Source organism: Betta splendens, chromosome 17 (genome assembly GCF_900634795.4).
Source record: "Betta splendens chromosome 17, fBetSpl5.4, whole genome shotgun sequence".
Taxonomy (NCBI): domain Eukaryota; kingdom Metazoa; phylum Chordata; class Actinopteri; order Anabantiformes; family Osphronemidae; genus Betta; species Betta splendens.
In genome coordinates, this window is record NC_040897.2 from 10,423,414 (window position 1) to 10,449,858 (window position 26,445).

The 26,445-nt window shown below is 47.7% G+C and overlaps 1 protein-coding gene across 2 annotated transcripts; it reads left to right on the plus strand.

The window, feature by feature from the left end:
- Positions 1 to 25,997, plus strand: LOC114843866 (phosphatase and actin regulator 1-like). 2 transcript variants are annotated; one of them, XM_055504012.1, is made up of 12 exons: positions 1 to 230; positions 11,475 to 11,639; positions 15,505 to 15,585; positions 16,546 to 16,743; positions 17,059 to 17,389; positions 18,340 to 18,539; positions 18,628 to 18,784; positions 21,088 to 21,143; positions 21,790 to 21,851; positions 22,342 to 22,486; positions 23,359 to 23,431; positions 23,562 to 25,997. In XM_055504012.1, exons 1-12 carry the CDS (start codon positions 119 to 121, stop codon positions 23,575 to 23,577), a joined length of 1,596 nt encoding a protein of 531 aa, XP_055359987.1. In that variant the 5' UTR covers positions 1 to 118; the 3' UTR covers positions 23,578 to 25,997. The 2 variants fall into 2 exon arrangements, with proteins under 2 accessions (XP_055359987.1, XP_055359986.1); XM_055504011.1 differs by lacking the exon at positions 1 to 230 and adding an exon at positions 9,001 to 9,569.
- Positions 25,998 to 26,445: the final 448 nt, after the last annotated feature.

Below are 26,445 nucleotides of genomic sequence, written 5' to 3' on the forward strand. Positions count from 1 at the left end.
GGCGGTGTGCACTCCCCCCTCTCCATCAATAGCTGCCTCCCTCCCCGTGTGTGAGTGGCCGTGGTTCTGCGTCTGCCCCAGTCGGACAGCAGGCATCACTGGACGCTGGTTCTAATTGATGGCGACCACTCCAGACAGCAGCACAGACCGCCGAGCGATAAGGAGACTCCGCTCCAAGAGCGATACCCCCTATCTTGTTGAAGCCCGGCTTTCCTTTAACCTTCGGACAGGTAGGCGCTCATCCACTCTGTCCCCAAATGCCTTGATATTTGTTGTTAGATGCTTATAATGAAGCATGTCCACAATCTCCCTCCAGGCGTTTATTCTCGTGGACCGCTTATGATTTCACTGAGAGTTATTTCTCCGAAAACGTCAAAATGTTTTCCCGTCAGGCACGGCTGCTAAAAAGGTTATGCAACTTTTTCCACTTATCTTTGCTGTTACGGGCGTGAAATGGAGTTCTGTTGTCAAAAAGAGCAGCTCCGTAATAGCTTTAAATACCGTCCATGTGTCAGTTTCGTCAGCGCTCGGTAACTGCTACCAGTGTAATTCAACGCGGTTACATAATAAGAAGAAGCTTCAACGTGACCTGTAGTAGCCGGAGATTTGACAGTGACTGTGGTGAACAACATCGCGCGGGACGTGCGCGTTGTTCGGCGTTTCTTTCCACCTCATATTACCTCTTTTATAAACAGAACAAATCTCGTGATGGTGCGCATGGTGAATAGTCTGCTGCCTCCATCACCCGTCGCCGAGCGGGTTGCATCCCCTGTTACCATGGAGACTTGGCATTTCGTGCTGAGGATTCTGATCCCAGGGCTTTTTTCTATGACGAGTAGATGTCATGTCAGACATGTAATAAACGCGACCGCACGTGTGACGTTTGAATCGGCCAAAACGTGCTCCTCTCCGCGTCGTCTCGCTCCCTAGTAGGATTCGCGCGTGCCCACGTGTGATTTGGAATGACATCACATGTCCTACGCCGCTTGTTCCCTTGACGCCAATGTTCTGAATCACAGGACACAACAACACATTAGACCCCGCTGTACCTTCACGTGCTCCTGCTCCTTCAGCTGGAGTCACACCCAGATGTTCACTCAGCAAAATGTAAAATGTGTGTGTGTGTGTGTGTGTGTGTGTGTGTGTGTGTGTGTGTGTGTGTGTGTTATTCAATTAAAGATATAAAACAACATGTTCACACTCCTAAAGCTGCAGTGATCACTGATTCAATAGCACAACCGATCCTTTCTGCATCCTCCAGTCAGGACTGTGCCCATTTAGACCCTGTAACTCAAGGTGATGGGAGTGAGTGGACCCGTATCACCAGCCCCGAGTTCTGCAGTACTGTATGTGAGGGTTCTGCTGCAGTTCAGCGTCGCTGCTCTGTTGTGTTCCACCCCGATAAACAACTCGTACATTCAAAACGGGGAACTCTGCGGCGTGTTTATCACAGATAGGCCTTTCCAGCGCCGGTCTGTCCAAGCGAATGGGTGTTTGGTCTGAGGAGACAAGCTTGTTGTCAGTGGCAGAACATTGTCATCTGTCTCTGTTCTTTCCTTTTTTTATGTTCCTACTCTACAACAAACCCGTACAAAGCATGCGGATGGTACGGGGGCGATTTGTAAATCAGCGCTGTTGACTCACTTCCACCTGAAGAAGCGGAGCAGGATTTAGCTTGCTTATCGCCAAGGAAACCGAAAAGGCCTCCTTATTAGGCCCAGGTGCTTAATAGGGATAAATGAGCTGAGCCTGAAACTAGAACCGAGCAATTATCTCCGTGTGGTCGTGAGCAGGACCACAGCTTTGGTTCCTCTTTGTTTTCAGGCTCATTAGATTAGAGCTCAGATCACAAAATGATTACGGGCTCAGTGGGAGGACAGAATCTGTGTTTGGTGTCTAGACGCAGTAGCAACCACCAATAAATATACAACAGTATTCATCAATGGGCTGCTGCTTCACAGACAGCGGGATTTGTTTGTCAGCTCATCTTGGATGCGTTTCCTCGTCGTGCAGCGATATCTGCTCGGCTTTCGTGAGCTGATGCTGAGCCTCACTGAAGTTAGAGCCGGCGCGGATCACATTATGTCACTTGTGTATGACGCCGCTAGCGGGAGCGGAGACGTGGCAGACGCTCTACGGGCTTTTAATGAAATCAGAGCATGTATGACACATTGCTTTATTGCATTGGCCTGTTTAGCGTCTGCACTAATCTCATTTGCCTCACACACACACACACACACACACACACACACACACACACACACACACGCAGAACGGCTGGTGCTATCGTCACCGTTTGGCTAAAGGCTCCAGTCTGCGGCCGTGCGACAGACGTGTGAGCGCGTGCGTGTCCCTGATGCCCGCCGGCGCCCGGCGCCCGGCGTGCCGCTGCCGTCCCCTCGTCAGCTCGCCTGCGCGCGCACTCCGTGCCGACGCCGCATCCGTCTCGCTGGAAGTGGCCGCCTGCGCGTTTTTATTTGCACATCATTCATCAGCTCAACCAGCCACACACAAGCTCCCCCCGATCAGACCAAGTGTGGGTTTCGCATCCTCCGATGCAGCGGGCTCCTTTTGTTCTGCACCTCATCCCAGAACACAGGACCTTGTGTGTGATGAAGCAGCCGAAGCCCAGACGCGGCTGCATTGCAGCTGCAGCAGGACACAGTGGCTGATACAGTAAATGTGAACATGTCTCTGTAACATTCTCTCCAGGTTCAGAGTTGCAGCCGTATGAAGCCACAGAAACAAAACTGCACTCCATCACCACCCACCACTCCTCTCCCTCTCTCTCTGTTGCTTTGTGTTGCACTCTCAGCGTACAGTACAATCAATACAAACCAGATGCATGGTGGGACGGGGCACATTTCTGCTGCAGAGCTTTATGTGCCATCTGGGCTGTCCTGTGCATATACTGTACAGCGTGCTGGAGTTGAACACAGGCCATATTTGCAATTATTCTTTGTCATATTCTACAAGTATTAATAATTTAAAAATGCAGCTAAATGCAATGCAGCACCGAGAACATGCAGTATGTGCTCACCAGAGAAAGAGAATTCAAGATGAGCGGGAGGATGATTAATTTGTAATGTTTTCCTCTGCTCACAGCAGCTCTGGGGGCTATTAGCAAAATCCTCCAACAAAGTGCTAATAATTAGTGGCGAGAGATTTGCATTAGTCCTCTGTCTCTCAAGCCAACAAATGCTCGCACAGCGCATTTCAAAGCTCCGTGTGATGGACCAGCACGTGCGGCTCAGGAACCCAGTCAAGCACTCGTTCGGTTTTTTTTACACTGCGTCCCGGCTCTGAATAAAACATGAACATCGCTGCAAAAAATAGCAACACTACATGCGGGGCTGCTCCGGAGTTCAGTCAGCCGCCAGTGTCACATGGCCGGAGCGTCCATGACAGTTGAAGGGAAAAATGCAAGCAGGTGTCTTTAATGAGATGTTCCAGGAAGCCGCATCTTCTCCAGAATCGCTTTCCGTCGGCACTAATTGCTTTTGATTCCTCTCTCTGCCGCACTTGGAAGTGTGGGGAAGGCTCCTGGCTGTGATGCGCTTTCCTCACGCCAGCTGAGAAGTAACACTTTTTTTTTTTTTTTTTCAAAAGCCTCCCGAGCCGAAGGAAGCGGCATGACAAAGTGCTTATGGGTCATATTTATAGTACGCGCGGCATCGCATTGGGTTAGAGAGGGTTAGAGATATCACAGCAATCTGAATAGCAGCGTTGCCAGGGACCAATTACACTTGACGAGAGAGCTCCGGCTGAATCACTCTTACTCTCTGATTCTGCTTTTTCTTTGCCGTGATTCTCTCGGCTACATGGAAATAAAAGACTCACAGTTTGGGTTGAATTACCCATATTTTGTGCGTATATATATGTATATACAATACACATATGTTTATATATTGTGTCTGGCATAACCGATGCAGCTCAGTGCACCAGCTCCTGAAGACATTTCTGCTGAGTAAGAGGCTTCACAGACTCTGAATCCCTTCAATGCTGCTGCAAACCTGGGACTCGGTTCAATCAAAGCTGCATTGCACCACACAGCAGATATAGCCTTTAATCCTGTTTATAGTCATACTGTGGTTTATCTCTCGTATGTGCCGTATATGTAATGGATTTAAAAGGTTAATTTGATGGATTATATATTTTTTTCCGTAATGAGAAGAAGATATTACATTTTTAAAGTTTATATTGTTTAGAGATTAACTGTTTGAGTTCTGTGCAGGACATTATGGTAAATTATGCTTCTTGTCACACAGTTATGTAAGTCTGTGTAAAGACACACTAACAGCCTGCAGGATGTATGGCTGCGATCTGAAGGAGCCGAGTAATTCTGTGAAATGAGGTGATTGAAGCAGGAGGACATTTTGCTCCTGTCCTGTCTCCAGCACAGACTCCGTGATCACATCATATAACGATGACAAAGGGTCGGCTTTGGCAGCCTGCAAAATTAGATCATACAGGAAGTAAAGATTCTCAGAAGAACCGTGAAGTAATAGTGATTCAGAATTAGAGGGTCCGTGCAAGTGAACACTGGCGGAGCTCAAACACTCGCTGCTCCTCCAGAACCAGGGTCCCGGTGGGCGGCCATCTGCCTGGACCAGCTGGCATGAGGCGATCAGACCAAACACCCCGCTCCATCACGTTTCGTCCATGCATTCAGTTCGACTGTACATTGTGTTGCACAGGAAGAGGCCGGATGTGCTGTTTTGGAGGTAGATCTTCGTGGTGTTGGTCAGGAAGGTTTCAGTGCCTTTAGTGCTCAAGTGGACACCATCTGGCTACGCTGCGGCTGAATTACAGTGGTTTATTATGGTTAAGTCCGCCATCTAGTGGTTGGACGCGGTTATAGCGTGAAAAAGCTAAAAAAAATCATGGCTCCATCACAGATCTTGACTTCCTATTTCTGTAAAAAATCATTGTATTGTCTTCTGCAGATAATTATTCTGTAGGCAGCAGCTTTGTCCCATCAGCTCAAAGATCAGCAGAAGCGGCTTTAAGCACTTTAACCGTTCACTCCCAACAAGCAAGACAGAGGTTTCCATCCAGTGTCTCTGCAGACTGAGACAGAGACAGGCTGTCTAACATTAAGTGTTCTCTTCTTCCTTAATGCACCTTCCATTAAACAGGATTAAGACCAATGTCCTTGCATCAGAACCACGTGGTTAAAACAGACATGTTTGTCACTCCGCCTGCAACAACAACATTAGCAGAGTACTTGAAAATAAATGCAGAAAATGGAAGAAAGTAAAATGAAGCCTTTTCATTCCGTCCGTTTACGCATCTTATGTGTACACGACTTGTTACGACGCTCCCGCTGCAGTTGTTACACAGCCCAGCGTGCCTGTCGGTGCAGTGAGCCGTCAAGCGTGACCTCGGCTCGTCCTCGCGTTTGAACCGGCCGCCCCTCCGCTCGGAACCGCGTGAAGCGTGAGTGGGCCTTCGCCACAGGGGTCACGCAGGTGCAGCTCCGGCCCGGAGTGTTTACACAGACGCTGGACCAGTGTGTGTGTGTGTGTGTGTGTGTGTTTGTGTGTGTGTGTGTGTGTGTGTGTGTGTGTGTGTGTGTGTGTGCGCTCTGAGCCAGTCCTTGTACTCAACTGTTTACCAAAGCATTGCTCCATTGCAGAATCACACGTACATGAGATCTTAAGCTTTTCTCTCTGGGACTTTCTCTCTGAGTCTTGGAGCTTTGGTTGGACGAGACACCCGCTGGTGGCTAGTGTTTGGACCTCGTCTCTTTAAACTGAGCCCAAGTCGTTCTTGTAGGAACTGTTCTGGACGTGGCTCCTCATGTGCTTCGTCAAGTCAGCAGACAAAGTAAATATTTGCCCCACACACACAGAGCTGCTTGTTCTACGAGTCAGACGACATTGATTCATGCACCAGCTAGTGCTTTATTTACCCCATGACAACACAACAAACAAGCCCGGATTTGCACAGCACAATGATTTACTAGGATGGAAATGCATAAACCTTGTGCTTTGTTTTCAAATATCTGACACATGCAGATGAAAAAATATTTGCTTATGCCATGCTCGAACAGTAGCTCTCTAGACTGGATGAGCCTGTGAGCTGGGAGGAACATTCTGCTTCATAACTCCAGCACCACCTGCTGGAACGAAGGGATCTAACTATTGAATGAAGGCGTTATGGTTTCTCCACAGTCACATGGCGAGGGATGGCCTGGATGTAGGAAACATGCCGCACTTCACTGAACCTGGCTGTGCTGGTGCATGAGAATGTGATAACGTGGACCAGGAGAGCAGGAACATCATTATCACTGGAATGTTAAAATAATAAGAATTTAAAACAAAGGAGAACAATAAAAATCATCATTAGCAGTGGCATATACGTACATCACACTGGCAGATGCAGGCTGAATATGGGCCGCGATAAAAGCTCTAGTACGTCCACTAGAGGGCGACATTGCACCAATAAATAGGATTTTTACTTTCAAATGTAAACTGATTTATAAACCCAGTGCTTATTTAATATCTTTTACCTTAAACGCCCCCAGAAGGAACATTCCAGTGGAGTTGTAGCTGTTATTATAGTAACAGTATGAGACAGCTACCGTTATATGTTACAAAATATGTAAAAAATATCAACAGGTGCCCAGACACACTGGGCTTCAGCCAAAAATCTCGATTTTGTCGCACTCCAATTCATACGATGTTTTTAAACGTGTCAGTACATCCGACTGTAAAGAGACAGAGTCTGTGACAGTGTTGTGCTTCCTGTTGGTTCCAGTGGCTGAGCAGAAATTCCTAGTGACTATCACTGTCAGGGGGGAAAGTTGTTGACATGCAGAGGCCTAGAAATAAAAGCAACATTGTGCCTCTCTCTTTCCGGCCATTCTCCTCTTCCTCTGCAAACTTTACATAATCTTGTCACATTACTCATCTGGCTGCCAGGAGGAAGACGGGGATTAATGTTGAAGGTGGAGCCAAGAGCTGCATAAAAACAGTGAGGAATCACCTTACACGTTTTTCGGTTGCGTAACTGTCATCCGGCGTGCCCTGCAGCGCGCAAAAAGGCAAAGCGCCGCACTTCAAAGCGCGCCTCATTCTGATGTGTTAATGTGCATGTGTGCAACTCACGAAGGAGCAGGCCGGATAATAATGCAGAGAGAGGGTGACAGATGGGAAGAGACAGAGAGAGACGGCAAGACGGGGAGCAGCCCGATCGCAGCGACAGGCTGCTCGGTCAGGAGTTGTGCGATTGTTTAGCCCGAAACCTGCACGAAACCAGCTCGAACCGGAAGCCGAGGCGGCGAAGCAGTTTTGAATGACCGCTGCAGAATCCGCGTCAGCTTTGTCGGTGGCGCGTTGACAGCATCGCTTCCTGAGCGACAACGCACCCGTCGAATGTGAGTCAACAGACTGGCAAAGACGTCCTGGCAGCTTTGGGGGGGGGGGGGGGAGCTCACGGTGGCAGTTGTTGCTTTTGTGACGGGAACGATGCGCAGCGTCTAAATACCTGAATACACTGATCCAAGGATGATGCGCTAAACCGAGTTCATTCACACCGAAAGCGTTTCACAACAAACACAGAGGAATAGAAGGATTCCTGAGTCCGGACAGCGGCCTATAGGCTCTTTGTCCAATTAGTGGAAGGTCTGACCTTTACTGAATTGATTCTGGTTGCTAGCATTAGTTAACTAATAACATCAGTGACTCACTAGTGGATTAATCATTAGCACACAATGCATTTGCTTAAACCCACAACCTTTAGATTCTACCTTCAAAATACCTTTTCTAAAAAACATATATGGTGTTTATTATTTACATCATCATCTACACGCTTTAAAGATAAAAATAATAAAAAAAAAACATATCTCCTCCATGGAATAACATTTACTGAATAAGATGGGTTCCTTTCCAGGGGAGACCGAACTGATGAGCTGGTTGAAATCCCTCACTGTGTAATGAAATGTAATTATGATTCCATCCCATTATATTTATTCATCCTGCGCTTGCGTTTTGCCTCGGACCCAAGCGATGCAGTGGAGCCCTGCTCAGCATGACATCCGCATGACATAGTAGTTACATAACCGCACGGCCACATGTAAGCTGACAAACGAACTCAAGCGTCTAAGTAGATTTGTGCATAATTTGAGGCCTGCGGGCAGAATGCTGTGAATGGACGGCAGTAAACAGCCAGGAAGGAGTTGCTGAGCGTCTGTGGGAAAAGGCCCAAGGCCCAGACGCCTGCACGCTCACCTCCTCACTCATTAATGCATCTCCATTGTTACAAGGCGCACCGCAATGGGCCGGACCCAGTTTGGGCTTCGAAGAGAGAATATTTAATGGTTCTCCGTATTCGTGGGGCGGAGCTCTTTCATTTGAAGCGCAGAGCCTTCTGATCGCTGCTTAACGTTTCTCCTCTTTGATTTTAATTCCCAGCTCTGCTCCGTTCAAACGCCAAACTAGCTGTCGTTTTTCGCGTTGCATCCCCGTTGCCCCTCGCATGTTTCTCAGGCTTGATTGGAAGCATGCAAATTAAGCACACGTCCTTAATGTGCTCTTAGACAGCGCTGAACAAAATGTTTTCATCTGCCTTTGAAAGAAACGTCCTGTGGCCCACGCTGAACCACTGACCTATTTATCAGCAGACGCTGGAGAAACAGCAGCTCAAAACAAACCGGACAAACGTATATTGTCACATGTTTTAAGCATCTAACAGGTTCTATTGGTTAATTGAATTTTATAACAGAAACATGTTTGTTACTCCTGCCTTCACATGACCATTTCACGTAATTTCAGTCCATTCTCTCCAGTCTCCATTATCAGCTTATCTAAATCAGCCTTCCTCGTTTGATCCTGACTTTAAAACTCGCGCCTGACCCATAATCCCACATGGTAAACAATATTTGAAACAATTAGTGGATTTGGAACTTTTCCCACGTCCACGCCGTCCTATTAGACGAGCGCACCGTGCAGCCAATCACAGGCTCGCTGCTCGGCTCCACTAATCGTGGATTAGCCACAACCGACTGCAGTGTGCGGCTCTGGGAGGGATGGGGAGCGACTGCCGTTCACTACTCGCCCTCTATTTTATTATTAGCTCGCTTGGTTCTGGCAGCGGGGCTTTTTCTCAGCGGCGGCCACTTTTGCGTTGCGCAACCGAGAAGCCTGCGCGCATTGGGATCTCAGGTTCAGGGGGAGTCGAGCGGACGGAGCCGCTCACCGCACCGTAGGTCGATGCCTCTCTAATTGAAGCCCACGCCGTTGTGATAGCGCGGCTCCGTTTCTCCGCGTTGCAAATGTTCAAGACGGCCAATTACCCGGCGGTGCACGCCGCTCCCGCCGTCATGCACGGCCCGTGGTTCGCCAGCGCCGGGTGCCGAGAGAGCGCGCCCGTGGCCGCGGAGAAGCCCAGGAAAAAGCCGTTCAGCCTGGTCAAAATCATGTCTCTCGGCGGCGACAAGAAGGGGCACGGCCAGCATCCGCACCACCACCACAACAACAACATGCCCTTCGCGATTCACTGCCACATCGGGAAGGAGATCAAGCACATTTGCAGCAACTGCAGCCGCGGGAACGACACGCAGGACGGTGAGTAGGCTCCAGCCTGGCGTGGGTTCGCCCATAGCAGCCCTGCGGTACCGCCACCCTGGATATTGTGGCGACGGCCGTGATTCGGGGCTCCTATGCGCGCTACGCCAGCGGATCGGCCGCATCGTCGCCCGGTGCGCCGTGCGTCTGCTCGATGTGCGCGTGTGCGATCAAACGTTTTGCCCAGCGGGTCGATGTGTGTTGTTAACGAGCGACCGAGTCGCCGTGGCTGTGGTGGAAGCAGCCTCTGACTGGATCAGAACTTCTCGCTGGGTTGGGCCCCAACACAGGCTGCTACGCGTTGGCGTGCGTCACCACCCGCGCGTCCGTAGGAACTTTACGGAGCTTCCCTTTAACGCGCGTGGCACCGAGGTGCCGTTGAAATGGCACGAACATGTGCGAGGCGCGCGCACAGAGCCGTTTCCAGTTCGGTGTCATTACATCATCACTCAGCCATCTTGGCGTGTAAACAAGTGTTCTTAATTAAAAGCAGCCACATCAGCTGCTCCCGTTACAGTAGGTGAGGTGAGGATGCAGGTGATGGGCAACGTGCCGAAGACCGAGCAGATGAGAGGAAATAAGGTTCCCAGATTAAATTAATCTCTTTTATATCAGGATTGAGTCAAGATTCTAATTAATAGAACTGGACACTGTGGATTCAAATACAGGTTTTAGGTATAATGTTATCACCCATCACTGGTTTTTAACTTTTTTTCATCACTAGTGACTATTGTTGTATTGTTGTTGCCATTAGCTGGCAGCTTTTCATGGGTCCATCGTTTGGACCCGTAATGAAGTCATGTGAATCTCCACTCGAGTTGATTAGCATGAGGCTATTTATAGAGCGGTGTGGTGGCAGGAATGCTAAGATGGTTGGCACCGAGGCACCGGAGCATGGGACCAACGGCCCGTGGGACTCATTTGGAGCCCATTACTGTCACATTATTCCGCGCGCTGTCCCTTTTGTCCCGGGGAGGTGACCGGCCTGTCGACTGACTTATCTCTGTTGGCAAACACGATTGTGATGCGATTATTCCCAAACGTTCCCCGTCAGCGCGTCACGGGCGCCGGCGGTGACGGCAGACCGGGCCGGAGGTCGGCGTCGTGGAGCGGTTACAGACCTGAAACGCACATTGAGACCTGAGCTTAGAGGTTTATTATTTTCAAATTAAGGCCAGACACTTATCAGTGTCTGTGGAACTGCTGCAGAGTGAAAAAGGAAAACTGTGGCACATTTAACACTATGATTAAAACACGGATGGAGGAGCTATTTGAAATCAAATCATACAGATAATCAACGAATCCTATGCTTTCTGAAACCTACTTGACTTATTTAATTCAAATACAGTAGAGGCTTCATCTAATCTTGTGACTGCAGGATGGTGTCATCGCACTGTGGAGTCTGGGGCTGGTACCTTTGTGTTCATTCAGTGACTAAGCCAGCGACTGAAGAGCCACAGCCACAGCTCCATGACTAAAGGCACATGCTGGGATTGAATTCACAATTTCTATTTTGTTAGAGGCTGAGTGTGTTTGAGTCAGAAATGAGTGTTTTGTGCTTGAAGCCAGCACCTTTCAGATTCTGTATTCTAATCACACGGGCACATTTTACCGCAGTATTAATTTTTTTGGGGAACTAAATGTTTAACAGTTTTTGTTTATGATTTGCACTGTGTTGTGTGTGTGTGTGATTCTGTCTGATGCACCGGCTTGTTTATCCTCCCCCTCCTTCATCCGGTCTATGATGGAATCCAGGTGGCGATTTTGGCTCCGATTCCTCCCTGCTTGGATCTTTGTGTGTGTGTGTGATCCGCTACCTTTGCTGCACGAACAGAGGAGCAACTTCTGTTCATCTTCAACTAAACGGCCCCGTCTCGTTTCTCGTGTCGTGTTGTTTCCCTGCAGCCGAGGAAGTAGAGAGGCTGGCCGCCATGCGCTCCGAGTCCCTGATGTCCGGCACCCACACGCCGCCCATTCGGCACCGCAGCAAATTCGCCACCCTGGGGCGTCTCCTCAAGCCCTGGAAGTGGAGGAAGAAGAAAAGCGAGAAGTTCAAGCAGACGTCTGCAGGTACGCGGCCGCTTCGTGTGAGGACAAAAGCACTGATTAACATCGATATGAAGCAGCTGTGGCGCTTTAAAACTGAGGCTGGATTAGGATCAGCCTCCAGGACGATTGAAAAGGCCGCAGAAGTTCTGACTTCTTCAGACTCCCTCTGATCCTTCAGGCCAGTGTTGTCGGGGGCGAGTGAAGGACGCGTTCGCCTTTTTTTTTTACCCCCTGCTGACGCGGCCTGAATTCCGCCGTCGGAGGAGGCGGCGCGCGTCTTCTCTGGATGCGGAGGTCTCGTTTTTCTAGAGCACGGAGACCCGGCTCGGGCCTGAACGGCACAGGATGTTCCGATTTAGCACTTTCCTGGTGTGAATCTACCGAATGAATCAGTTTGTTCCTTTTTAATCTAGTGCTTCTGCGACTGATGTGTGCTGTAATGTGAGCACAAGTATTAATGAGTGCGGTGACTTGTCTTAGCATCTCCATCGCTCACCACAACTATGAATCAAGTTTGAACTTTTTGCTTGATATTCCCTTTATTACTACAGGCTCTGCTTTGTATTTGTGCCCCACCGGCTTCTCAGCAGGCTGCTGATAAAATCTATTTGAGTTTAAAATGCCCGATGCTTTCATCTTTGACTGTGTTGTAATAGAGAGCGGGTACTTGATGAAACAATGGCGGGGATGTTGCCCGGTCCATTCATGCACTGGTGCCCTGTGATAACAGCATCTCGCCTGATGTGGTGGCGGACGACAATAATGAAGTGCCGGGAAACAAAAAGCCTTTTTTTCCTGCTACAATTGTGTTAATGCACAGTGGAGCTGAGAGAAAAAGCTCTCTCCAGAGCTTTTGTTGTGCTCGTATTTTGTATGCATAATGCCGCTGCCTCCAAATTCTTGCTACCTTTTGTTCTATTTAATCCTTTTTGATCGCTGCGTGACGATTCGGCCCCTCAGACCTGCCGGCGTATCTCGCCCCAGCGACCTCTAAGTGGAGTTTCCTGAATAGGCCCCGCGTTGTAGGTGGTGTGGGGGTCACGTAGACACGTACCCTTGGGCAGGTGGCGCGTGCCCGCTGTCACATCCAGTCGGGCGTCCAGCTTTAAACCAAGCTCGGCCCGTGTGCAGCCGGGAGGTAAATTCGAATGACGACGGCTCAGGGACGTTAGACTTCAACAGCACTTTTATGCAGTGTTTTCATCTAAGTAATGGCTCCGGGTATTTACTTTCTGGTTTATTAGGGGGATTTTATCTCACCGGTGCATCCACATCCCTGCCACCAGCCTTGTGTATCTACTGCAGCTGCACTATTATTATTATTATTATTATTATTATTATTATTATTATTATTATTATTATTATTACTGTAGATGCGATGGAAGCTCTGTAGATGAGGAATTCTGGCCATAATCGACCGTTCCAGCTGTTTATTAGCTTCATTTCTAACCCCATATTTCCAACCTGCTCACAGAATAAATATCGCATGGAGAGGAAATGCCAGGGCTCCAACCTGCTCTATCCTCTGTATTTGTCAAGGTTTCATTCAGCCACTTCCCAAGCGTCTGATGTGAGCATTAACTCTGGAGCTTCTCATTGATAAAAGACTCTATTAAAACTTTCAGTTTTAATACAGTTTCTGTGAGGCTCCGGCTGAGAGAATTGCCTCAGTAAAATCCTCCACTTTGAGCCACTGAGCCTCAGGGCTGGTAGGATGTGTTCTGACTATCTGGGTCACTTCACAGTGGAATATATTTTCTGTCTAAAAAAAAAGAAAAACTAAAACTAAGCGTGGTTCTCTCAGATCAATACCGACTGTACTCAGATATGCCAGTTTCATTTATTATGCTCTCAACTAAGTCTCCCTGATGAGTATCTAATCTTCTCATCTTGGTACAGATTGAGTGGCTGGAGTGTTGGACCATGACACCACTAGGGCCACGGTGGACTGAGCGCACCGACTAAAATAGGACTTGGCTGTTATTCAAGGAGATTTATAGGGCACCATCTTGTTTTTATAATCTAAATTGAAAGACTGCATTGTGTCCGAACTGGTTAATCGGCCTCTACAAAGTTTATTTGCCGTTTCAATTAGGTCAGTCAATCAGACTTTGCATCAAGCTCAGTGTGTTTTTTATTGTTTTTCCCCCTTTCCCTCGCGGGACCTTCCTGACGAAATGAACATGAAACTCCACTTCTTGCACTCTATAAATATACTCATTAAATATTAAACAAAGGGGTTTTGTGGCAGACTAGACGTGTTTTACTCCAGATACGTGCTCCGTTACAGTGGCGGCTGCTCCGTCGTGCTCGGCGTCGCCAGTTTTTTCCTGTTTCGTCTTGTGAGCACGAACGCACATCTGTAAAATCGTAAGACGCATCTTTGTTAATGGCGTTATGCAACCGTGTGCATCCCGTGTCGTAACCGTTATGTCATGAAGCTCTGAGTAATTACTTTTCATTTTGGGTGAAGCTTGGGTTTAATCCCATCCCAACATGTAACAGCTCTGCCAGTTTAGTGTCGACCTTTGACCCTTCCCCACTAGTCCATTTATCATTAGACTAATATTGTCTGTCTACTGCTTAATTTTTTTTAATAACAGGGTTGTTTAAGTGCAACTTATGGTGATTTCACACAAGACTTTGATGTCTTCTATTTTTAATGAATCACGTTTGAAAATTGACTGTGGGTATGAAATCACTTCCCTGCGTTGCTGCAGGCCTTCGCTCTAGCGAACCTCCTCTGTTGATTCTGGGTCACCGTTTTGATGGGTCTATTTGCTATCCCCTTGAAATGCTTGTCAATTTGCTGCCTTCGGAGGGGCGGGTCACTTTTTCATGGCGCTGCCAGCGTTAGCATCCCGAATAGCATGTACGAGTGGCAGAGGATATTTCAGTGAAGATGATTCTTTGTGACATTAGTGATATTTCGATCACACACTTCTCCCAAATGAACCAACAGACAAAAGCTGCTTAACTAATTCCTGGCTCGGAGCTGATTTCAGGTTCTTTTTGGATAACATTGGAAACGTGGTGTGATAATAAACATCTGGTATCCTGGAGGAACTCGTGGCAAGTTGAGTTCGATGATAAGTTGCCCGACTGGGGTGTTTTTCAACATTTCAGTGTATCCAGTTTTGTGCCTCGCGGGCCGGATTACCAGACATTTGTATGACTCTATTGCAGTTTGAATTCTCACAGCAGTTTGTTTGTTGTGACTGAGGGCAGAGAAATGAGAGGACACACTGACTATTTCCTTATGTCTTCCTAATTGTTTTTTATGAAGGGGTAGATTCAGAAATTGTTTTGCTCTGTTAACTTGATGTATGATGTTAAGTATGTTTAAAGCCTAAAAATAGAATTGAGCAATATCTGTGCATGGATGCCGTCATGTGAATAATACCTGACTTCAAACAGTGTTATTGGAGCATTTCTTTTATCTCTTATCTTTTCTCCCTATCTTTTTTTTATTATTATTAAAGTCCTAGTGTCACAGTTTGACAGGTGTTTAAGTCCAGGATTTAATACCACTGTTCTTTCAAATGAACCTGCACGGATTTGTTTTTTAGTCCACATTTGGTGCATCAGTTTTAACTGTGAGCCCAGTTTGCGTCTGTGCTTTGGCTACAAAACTATGTCTTGTGAGTTAATGCAGCCAGAAAGAAATGCTCTGGAAGTTAGTATTTTATTCAGCACATGCCCAGCTCTCCCAAATATCCTTCACCAACATGGTAAGAACCACTGACCACTAACGTCTGCTGGAGTCATTCACTGTACAGTGTATAGATTTCAGTGATGCACTGGAAATGGTACATGTTCATTTAGAACGATTGAATGTAACTTTGAAAATGACTTTGCTTCTTTGCTCTCCTTTTTATCCCTTCAGCTTTGGAGCGGAAGATGTCCGTGCGACAGAGTAGAGATGAGTTGATCAAGAGAGGAGTGTTGAAGGAAATCTTTGAAAAAGGTGAGATCTTAAAAAACAGTTACACTAGTGGAGGCTGTAAATAGAAACTGCAGTAGAGCAGTAGACGTGGTGCAGTGAATTGGAAGGTCTTCAGCTTTTTTTTTTCTCATCTCATTAATCAGTCGGCCCTGGAGTGCACTCTGTAAGATTTGGCACGGTCTGTCTAGAGATATAATCTTTCATTAAACAAATTTTTTATGGTGTTATAAACTCTTTGATCTTGATTTGATGTACTGTGTGTGTATATTCAAGGCTTGAGCTATTTCTGCCAGACTGTAGCGTCCATGCCTCAGGGCATCGAGCACAAAAAGCTGATAAAGTCAATCGACTCCAGTATTTCTAAAAACAAGGCAAATAAGGAAAAATTAGGGCTTATTTTTCCCCAAATTAAGCATTTTGAGCCACGATCAAATGAAATGTCTTAATTAGCCTAAAGTTGCGCGAGGAGCTCAAGCATTTGGTGGGAACAGATTGAACAGTCTCCCGTCCTTCCTGAGTCTGCGTCGCGTCTTACTGCGCATATTGATGAACCCAGGTGAGCTCGGTTCCCTCGCCAGGAGTCAACCTAGTTAAAAGGGTGTGTGTATAATATTTGATATGAGATACATATATATTATTATTATTGATAGTTTGCCTTCTTTTGTGTTTGAGAGGCACTTCAGTCATGCTGATGGGGGAGGGGGGGGTTATGGGGTAAGAACGTCCTGAATAAATGCACAGTTTGTCAGCATTGCGAATTGCACTGCCAGCCTTAAAATGTGATCATGCAAAAACCATCAAATGACTCAGAGCTGCGAGAGAATTGGAAAAGCTGCAGTCCTGTCAAAGTGCTTAGCAAACACCGTTGCTTGGTCCCACCGTCTCCTAAAAAGCTCGAACGTCCCCAGTTCCCGTTAAACTCCGCACACGTCTTCCCATTAAATTTGACAGATTGCGCTTTTTAATTTTTTTTCTGTTCAGCAACAGTCGAGTTCCGATCTTCGATGGACAGCGGCGTCTGCACTCAGGAGCCCTCCATTAAGTCCTCCATGGTCGTGCCCACCAAGAAATCCGTCACCTACGCCGGCGACCTTCAGGACACCCCCGCCAAGCCGCCGCTGTACCACAAGCAGCCCCCCGCTCTCCCCCCAAAGCCTTTCTCAAGGATCCATAGCACAGGTCAGCATCAGGCCCCATGTAGTAAATACGTAAACACTGTACATTCCACTTCCTCCCGCTGTGAGTCGAGGTAAAAAGCTCCAATGTCTGCTCTTGCTTTAAACCCTACCTGTGTTGCCACACATGCCCCGGATTAGACTAGTCCTCTTAAACTCCCCGGTGCTTCGATGAGCCACACTCTCGCTGTCATCGTCAATCTGTGGCAACGGGGAAGTGGCATTACCCCGGCCTAATTCCCACCGCTTTGCTGTGACGTCTGAGCCGTGTCCGATCGTCCCACGCGCTCCGTTCATCTGCCTGTGCTCTCCCTCCCAGATTCTTGCCAGCCTATGAAGTTGCCCTGCATGCCGGGCGGGAAGCATTCCCCCCCTCTGCCCCCCAAGAAGGTGATGATCTGCGTGCCCCCGGGGGGGCTGGACTCCTCCGCGTCGCCGTCGCCGTCCCCCAACCCTCTCGGCGCTCTGTCCCAGAAGTGCGGCCCGCCCCACCACGGCACCCTGCTGCCCTCGCAGCTCGCCGGCCTGTCCGGCCTGCACCAGGGCCACGGGCACCCGCTCCAGCTCCAGTACGGCAGCCTGCACGCGCCCAGCCGCATCATCGAGGAGCTCAATAAGACCCTGGCGCTCTCCATGCAGAGGTTCGAAAGGTCAGTTGCCTGCAGCAGTGAGGCTATTTAATCTGATTGTCCTCCAGCGGGGTCACTGAGGGATTATGGATCTGTCTGCATCACATAATATCTTTTTGACCACACTTTAAAGATGGATTATTATCAGTGTGTTAGACTAGCATTTAAAAGGATGAAGGTTGCCATTCACCACAGCACTAATCCAGAAGTTGGTGCGTCTTCGTTAGCATAGCGGGTTCTGGTGTTAGCATTTTTTTTTCAGTGGTTTGTCCATGTCTTGACTTTTTTCCCTGGCCGTTATCGAGGTCCCACCCTGCTACGTTGGGCTGCAGTGTCCGTCTAAATCGGCACGCAGCCACACAGGCCAGCATGGCCTAATTTCCCACTAACTGTGCGTACTGTACGTGTGGACGCGGAGTAGGCGTCCATGCAGCCGCTCGGCCTGACTTAATGTAGCAGCTGCTCCGCGCGAAGGCCTCCGCAAAGGAACGGGATGGAGCGCGGGGCGTTACGAGGCCTCACGCTAGGACCTCCCTGTCACCAGAGCCACTGGGGCGAGGATGAGGATGAGGAAGCAACGGTCCCGACGTTGCTCGCCGCTAGTCTGAGAGCTTGAAATGTTTACATAACGGTGGCTCATCACGAGGAGCGAGACCGCGATGAATCAATCCGTCAAATATGTCGCCACTCTCATTAAGTAACTGCTGGGCTTTCAAACAGGTTTAACAGATGGATTCATACCTGATGGTGCTCATGGTTCAAAATCAGATATAATAAGTTAGATAATCTTATACTGTGGGATTAAATAGATGAAGAACTAGAGATATTCTTTGTAGGCTGGACTTTGAGCTTTCACTGTCTGGGGTTGATGCTTTTTCCTCTTAGCAATGCTAGATGCTATCGCCATAAGCAAATCCCATTAAGTCTTCTACTCAAACCCAGCAACCACGTCTCCCCCCCCCCCCCCGTAGCTCTGCCCTGCACAGCGGTGGCCAGTGTTTGCCCCTGGACAGACGAGAAGTGCCGTCCGTGATCATCGACTACGAGGACGATAAGGAGAACATGCCCAACGAGTCGGACTACGAGGACCTGCCCAGCATGTACAAGGACGAGGACGACGACGTGGACGACGACGAGGACGACGACGAAGATGACGACTCCATATTTACAAGTAAGCGGCTCCAGCTTTGACCCTTGTGCAATTCTAACAAAAGAAGGTGGCCATTATCACTGGCTTTGACCGTGGCGTTCGACCCTAGGCACCCTGGCCCAGAAGGTGCTGAGGAAAGACTCTCTGGCCATCAAGCTGAGTAACCGTCCATCCAAGAGAGAGCTGGAGGAGAAAAACATCCTCCCCATGCAGACCGATGAGGAGAGGCTGGAGTCCAGGCAGCAGATTGGCACCAAGCTCACGAGGTGAGACGTTAAAAGCCGATACGCCCTTGTACGTGAACGCACCATTCGTGCGACAGCTTATTTTAGGCAACCGGGCTGATGTTGTTGAATTCAACTCAACAACAGCTGCTGGGAAAACGCCGCAGGTTATTCACAGCCAAAACCCAGCATTTTTCTCACTTTCGTCTGACGATGGCTCAGTGTCCTGGCCGATAGAACTGTGACTCAGTCCAAACCCATGCAAATGTAAGCCTTTATTTTATTGCAATGCCTTTTATATCCTCTTGTTTTTTTCTCTCTCTGCCTCTCAACATCCGATAAGGATAAACGCTTTATCTTGTTAAAACGAAGCTCTGAAAATGGTGCTGACCTAATTTCAGCACTGCATCACTCTCCTCTCCCTTCTCTTGTCTCCTCTTCAGCGCACACTCGCTCTTTCTCTCCTCCCTTTTTGTTTTTTTTCCCTGCTGCCTGACTTCCTCCCTCACTCACTGAATCACCAGCGTGATGCATGTGCCAAACTATCACCGCCCGACTCCTCCACACAGCAGCACCACGCAAGTCCTTTCATATCGGCGGTTTACACACACACTGGTGCAGAACGGAGCAAAACACACAAATCTGTATACATATGTTGATACCGTGAATGTGATGTCTCGTAATTGAACAGATCAAACGACATAATGTTTCTCCCCGGCGGCTCGCGGGCCTCGTTTGATTCCGCTCGGCTCTTTGATCACGCCTTGCTTGTTCGAATGAACGATGTAATGATTTTGCGGGAGGAGAAAGCGAAAGGGACGAAGCGAAAGCCCGGATGGAATCGAAGCCGCATACAGGAAACATGGTTGTAAGGGAGGGACGGAGCCTTGTGTGGAGACGTTGGCTGCGAGTCTCTTCCCCACTGCGACTGCAACACGGAGCCCGTTCCCAGAATGCCTGGCTGCTTCGTTGTCATGTTCCCAAAGAGCTCTGTCACAGTGGCATCAAACGCACCGCTCCTAATCCAACAGTATTGTGTTCTGTAATGCTGCCACTTGTGTCAGGCCAACCAATTGATTATGATAATGCTCTTGTAGCACGCGCTGACCTGAACTCTCCTTATTTCACGTTCGCTGAAAGGGAACAAGCTGTAAATGCTGAACTGCCACGGTTTCTCAGAGCGTGGCCTGCTTGACTCGGCTAATGGGCTTAATTAAATTCTCATTCCTTTCTGTTCACCTGGCAAATGTAATTTAATATTCATCCTCCTTTAGTGGCTACGTGCTCCCATCTTAGTGAGAAAATGTCTGGCTCCTCGGCTGCTAAATATTCTATGATGTGTTATAGAATTAATTAGCCACATGGCGCTGTGCATATGCCAATAACGGCCTTAATTCTTCCCATTGCACAGACGCGTCGTTAACAGCGCTGACGCTGCTTAAAGTGAACCTGGCTGTGATGGTGATTGTTCGGGACGGGACAACCGCGGATCTCCGTTGGCTCGGCCTTTTGTTTACAGCAGCATCATCTTCGCTGATCTGACACAACGCTCAGGCTTCGCAGGGAGGCAGTTGGCACTGGTCTGAGGATGAGGATGGAGTTTAGGTGCCGGGATGAGCCCGGTTCTGCGTACGGCTCCAAACGGATCAGGATGGAGACCATCACTGATTATGTGCCTATACTTAGGTCTGCTGCAGCAGGCTGGTCCCATATAAAAGGCTTTAGGTGACTTCTTCATCTAAGCCACTTACAATTCCACGAAATGTACAAAATGGCTCCCTTCAGATGTTGCAGATCAGTAAAGGGAGCCTTGAAGTGTGTGAGTTGGGAAGGATTTTGCAGATGTGCCGGGGTTGAAGCATTTGAATGCGTCTTGGTCACGTTTGCCTGGACGGAAGCAGAGTCCTCCGGAATATCTGGCTTTTGCCAGGAGTTACTGAGCAGTTCAGTAACTCAAAAGAATGGACTGATGATCACCTCTCCTGTCAAACTGCAAGAGCTTAAATAAAGCACACATGTAAACTCCTCATCAATTAGTAATTCCAGAAGTGAGGGGAGATGCGTCGAACGTATGTTTAATTCAGTTTAGGACTAAAGCATTACGTTTGACTTCAAAGCCCCGGCAGTCAGGCTGCGGGTCCAGATGTCGATACCATAATCTTGCAGGGAGTTGCTGTCGGAGGCGAGTGAGCGCTCGCCGTACGTGGGGAAGACGAACAACGAGCATCTGGCCCAAAAGGAGAAACTGAAATGTTGCTACAGATGTTGGTTCAAATAGTTGGTTGTTTTAACGTTTCAGCTCTTTTTTTTTATTTCTGCTGACCATGGCTCGTGTTTCTCACCAGGCGGCTGAGTCAGAGGCCCACAGCGGAGGAGCTGGAGCAGAGGAACATCCTCAAACGTAAGCGTGTTGAACTCCCATACGTTAACGTGGCGTCTGAATATTAGCATCCGCTCAAACTGTGCATTTAAAGCAGCCTTCAGACAGAGCAGCCTAGTGTTTTTTTTTTTTTTTCTGGCTAAAACACATGCAGTATCGGAGAAAAGCAGCTCCGTTGTCTGCGGCTCTCGCATCGACGCCTGATTAACCAGCAGCTCCCGCCCCCAGAGGCTCCTGCCTGATTGGCAGAGAGCAGGAGCAAAACACGAAGTCTGAGAATGAGTTGACAAGTCCTGTCCTTCACCGCTGGCAGGCAGTACAGTAGCAAGGTTGAACAAACTTTTATTCTTTCAGTGGAGGAGGAGGACTTTGTTTAAAACAAGAACTCATTCTAAAGGGTGTTAATAACATCATAAACATGAAACAAAAAGCCCTGGGACAGCTTGAAAGAAACAAATCATTCCCCCCTGACGCCCATTCCTAATAGTATTAAACAGCCACTGATGAAAAGTCTTTAAAGCTTTGAGAAAAATATCCAGTTCAGTGTGACTCTAATGAGCCATATTATGCAAATGGTGTTTGTTCCCCCTTCAGTATATTTTGCAAACACATTCGTAGGCAGTTTCGGTGCTTGTGTGTGTGTAACTCCTGCACTCGTTCTCCGCAGCTCGCAACGAGCAGGAGGAAATGGAGGAGAAGAGGGAGATAAAGCGAAGGCTAACGCGCAAGGTGAGTCCAAAATAGCTGCCGAGGTGCGAGCCCACACTGGTCGGCCCGGACAAACAGAAGCTGTGACAGTGACTCATCTGTGGAGCGGAGTCGGTTGCAGAAGCCCCGCCCCCCGGGAGACTCCGGCGTCCTCGCTGCCCTTGCCCCCCCCCCCCAGCGCGGTGTGGAGCGCGCTCCCATCACTTCCAATTAAAAAGTAACACTTGGAGCTCACCTGCAGACACGCTCACAGCAGAACCGGCCAGAGCCCGGCCTCGTGTAACCTGTCACGCTGCGCGGGACAGATGCTCAAGTGACACACTGTGTAGTTTATTCAGCTAGAGGCTAATAAACATCCGGTCTCGAACCTGCATTAGGCGAACGGGTTCTATAAATGTCCTGCATTCCCGAGCAGTGTGATCTCCGACACCCCTGCGTGTGCAAATATATAATAATAATATAATAGTACTGAATAAAAAGGCCTTTTTTCCTCTTCTTGCCCCTGTTTCAGCTGAGCCAGAGGCCCACGGTGGAGGAGCTGAGGCAGGCCAAGATTCTGATCCGATTCAGCGACTACGTGGAGGTGTCCGACGCCCAGGACTACGACCGGCGCGCGGACAAACCCTGGACCCGGCTCACGGCGGCCGACAAGGCCAGTATCGGTTCTGATCCCGCGCTTCGTGCGATGCAACCGCGCCTCAGCTGTTTGTCAGACCTCTGATGAGTTCTTAGTTAATTTATTATTTTCCTTGTTGACGCACAGCTGTGATCGCTGCAGCTCACACCTGAGGGCGCAGCCATGAGAATCCTGGGGATTCAGCATTTTGATTATGTAACAGGCCGTTACATAAGAGAATCACTGCACAGGCGGCGCCTCAGGACTCCTCAGCCGGAGCTCCTCTCTGCTGACTTTATTTTTTCCTCCCCTCGCTGCCATCCACAGCGCACATTTGAATATTGTTTGCTCTCCTGTCGCAGAATCATCGTCCCCGAGGCGCCGTGCGTCCCCGAGTCAGGGTGAATAGCAAGAGCGGTGACTTCACCTGACTGGGTTGCTGTCGCACATCACATTTTAGAGGCGATGTTGTGTTGCTAATAAAAAAAACAACAAAAAAAAACAACAAAAAACAGGCCCAGGACCGACTCAGTTCCTGGACCTGTGACTCATTCCCACGGTGCAGTTATCCTGCCCCGAGGCCAGACGTTGAGGCCTCCGCTGCTTCAAAGACGTGATTCACTCCTTTATTGTCCCAAATGAAAACGTGTAAAAGCTCATGAATGGAAGCCGGTGTTGGCTTGTGCTCAGGAACCTTCTCGGAAAGGAGGTGAATTTATTAAAAGCTCAGGATGATATGTGGCTGCGTTCAATGACCTGGTCCAGCTGCATTCGGGTCCAGTTATTTCTATTCGTAAATATAGAATATACATACATATATACAGTATAGGCACAAGTATACAACTTAAACCAAAAACCACGCCTCCGCTACATCTGGTCTCAGTCCTCCTTGTTTTTCTCCCCTGCAGGCAGCTATAAGGAAGGAGCTCAACGATTTCAAGAGCAACGAGATGGAGGTCCACGAGTCGAGTCGCCATTTAACCAGGTACCGCTCCGGATGCATCAGTTACGTGTGTCTGAGCTGCGCAGCCGCTTACACTACAGTGTGTATATGATGAAACTGGATGAAATGTGCGACTCCAACGTGTCTTGTCTCTTTCTGTTTGTCCGTTAAGGTTTCACAGACCATAGTAGACCATCACTGTCTCGAGCAGTGCCGGACTGGCGCGCTCCCCCACTGAGAACCTTAAGTGCTGGACAGTAAAATGGTGCCCGTTTCTATAATAAGGCCATGTCTTCTGAGATGCCTTTTCAAGACCCACACGACCGAGTCGGTACTAGACCGCGAGACGCGGCGCCCCTCCACACCATTCACTGTAGTAGCACACGAAGACTCCGGCTGGCTCGCGTCGCACCCCTGTGGAATTCTGCCCGACCGTCTCAGAACCTCCCTCCCGGGCTCGCGGGCGGGCGCTCGGCCCTGTGGCGGCGTTGTACAGCAGGAGGGTTGTTCCTTTGTTCAGTTTCATTTTTCGATTCGCTATCGACTGACGGGGGGGGACTTGTCTCCAGCGGACACGTCTCCATCCTTTCTGTTAGCGAAGCTGCCACTCCGGACTCGGCCGGCGCTGGTGGACACCCTCGGTGCAAGGATGCTGGGTAGATTGCTCTGAGCTCGCTGTATCAACAGGAAATCCATTTTTACTGCACCTGCTGGGACTTTGGAAGGAGCGCAGGACACAGGATGGAGGAAGGGTTCCAACTGTACAATCAGTGTAGTGCAGTATTTTTTTTCTTTTGCTTTAGCGCCCCCTGGAGTCCCGTCGGAGTCATTACTGCCCAGTCCTGACTCCAGACCTTTCCTCTTTACTGTTCGTGCAATTCCCACCGTACCGACAACGTTGACATTTAATTGCTAACTGTGAATCTGGGAGTTCGGGCGCGGCCTGCACTCTCTCCAAATGTACATTTTGTTCATACTAAAGAAAGTAGGGTCCATTTGAAAAAGAACCACGCTCGACCAAGTTTTGTCAAAGTCACACACTTATGAATTTAATGTAAAGATTGCAGCTGGCAGATATCTTCTGGTTCCAGTATGTGCAAAACCAAGTTGTTTTTTTTTTTATTGTTTAGTCCATTTTGAATTGCTTTTGATCGAGGCACTTCTCTTCACCTCCATGTCTTTGCACGTCTAGCTGCTGAATTTTAAAACAGAAAAGCCAAGAGGTTGAATCGCCACATTATTTCTATATATATATATATATATATATATATATATATATATATATATATATATATATATATATATATATATATATATATATATATATATATATATATTTTTTTTTTTTGCAGCGTGTTTAATGCTCTTTGCTCATTATCTGTGTTGTATTATACACTTTACTTTTATACTTGGGTCATTATATGCTTTTAAGCAATATCTGTTGTTTGTAGCGAGAAGGTGCAACTGGAGCTGTGTCCCCGCCATTTTTTACTGTGCTTATACACTATGCCTCACTTCAGGGTTTTAATTTTTTGATATGTGCTTTTCTTTATGGAAGCTTTATTCAGGAGGACTTTTTCAACACTTTTCTTGACTGAGCCTAAATATTTGACCTTTTGACTTATGCATTCAGCAAAGATCTGATTCACTTCTCGACTTGTAATTGAACATGATGATGCATCATCAACATAAAAAGAAAACCAAAAAAAAAGGAGTGTTAATTTTAGAGGAGCGGTTGAGTCAGGATTTTAAAGTTTTTATTGTTGAAAATTCTTTGCGGTGTTTTATGGTCAGGGCCCGAGTATGTAAAAGGTTGTTGGAGTTCCGATTCGTAACCAGTTTGTCTCTTCAATTTAACACTTGTCACACGGTCACTGGTCCTGCACCTGTATTTCAATGCTCATGAGCTTTATGTACACAGAATATTTTTATTCTTTTTTTACTGTATTACTTTTAAAGTTGCAATATGATATACTTACATGACAGATGCAGGCAGGAGCGGTCAGAGGTTTCTAGCTCCTGACTAGAGTGCTTTCTGCAATGAAAAATGTGCTCTCCCGTATTTTCAAGGTCTCGTTCGCTGATGGATGGATGAGCCCTTTAAAAGCTGAGACCCAAGAGCAAAATTGTTTTGCCCTTTTGGTTTTTATGTGAAATAATGACGATTTGTTACGTTTTAGAGCAGCTCTCTTCAGAATCGTTACACAACGCGTGTGAAAATCAAGATTTACAGTACTTGGGTCATCTAATCTCAGAGGCTTTTAATATATGGTATTTTGTCTTAGAAACGGTTTCTGTAGAACTCCAACATCATTCCTTTATTTCCATTTATAGGTCTAGTAAAATACATCCTTATGGATTCAATCTGTACAAATACACTCCAGTTCTAATTTTCAAGTCTTAAAAACAACCTGAGCCACTGGGCTAAGCATGATTTTTGCAATTTTGCTGGAATCAAGGAACATGAATTCAGCAATAATCTGTTTTGCTTTACATGTGATGGAGCAACTGAACAAACTTAGTTCCTTTTTTTGTTTTTTTCATTTTTGAAGTACAGAATACCATGTAAAGGATACATCATGCCAATTAAATAACATTTCTGAATGCACAGTTTTCCCCTATGTATTTATTTGAATGGGTTTTATGTGATGAATCAGTTTTACAGACACTTTGTGCTAGAGTGTGTTGGCATTTGAGCTATAAATCATTTCCATCAAACATGAAATTCTTCATAGTCCTATAGAATATCGACTCCTCTGTCCTCAACAGGAAAAAGTTGAATTCAGCTCCTCCTGTTTGATCCACTAGATGGCGATAGAGACAACAGAATCCCCACAGAGTGGCTGTTCGGCCTTGTGAAATGGCGTCCTGATGAGATGGAGCTGAAGTTATTCGCCTCGCCACTAGTAGTCTGAAATAGCTCGACGTGCTTTGAGGATTGTAGAGGGAATCGTGTCAAATCCTAATGAGTAGCAGCTGGGACATTTCGTAAGCGCATATTCTCAGTTGGGCGCTTCTGCGTGTTAGTTTGAGGATATTCGCTTCACAGAGATCGT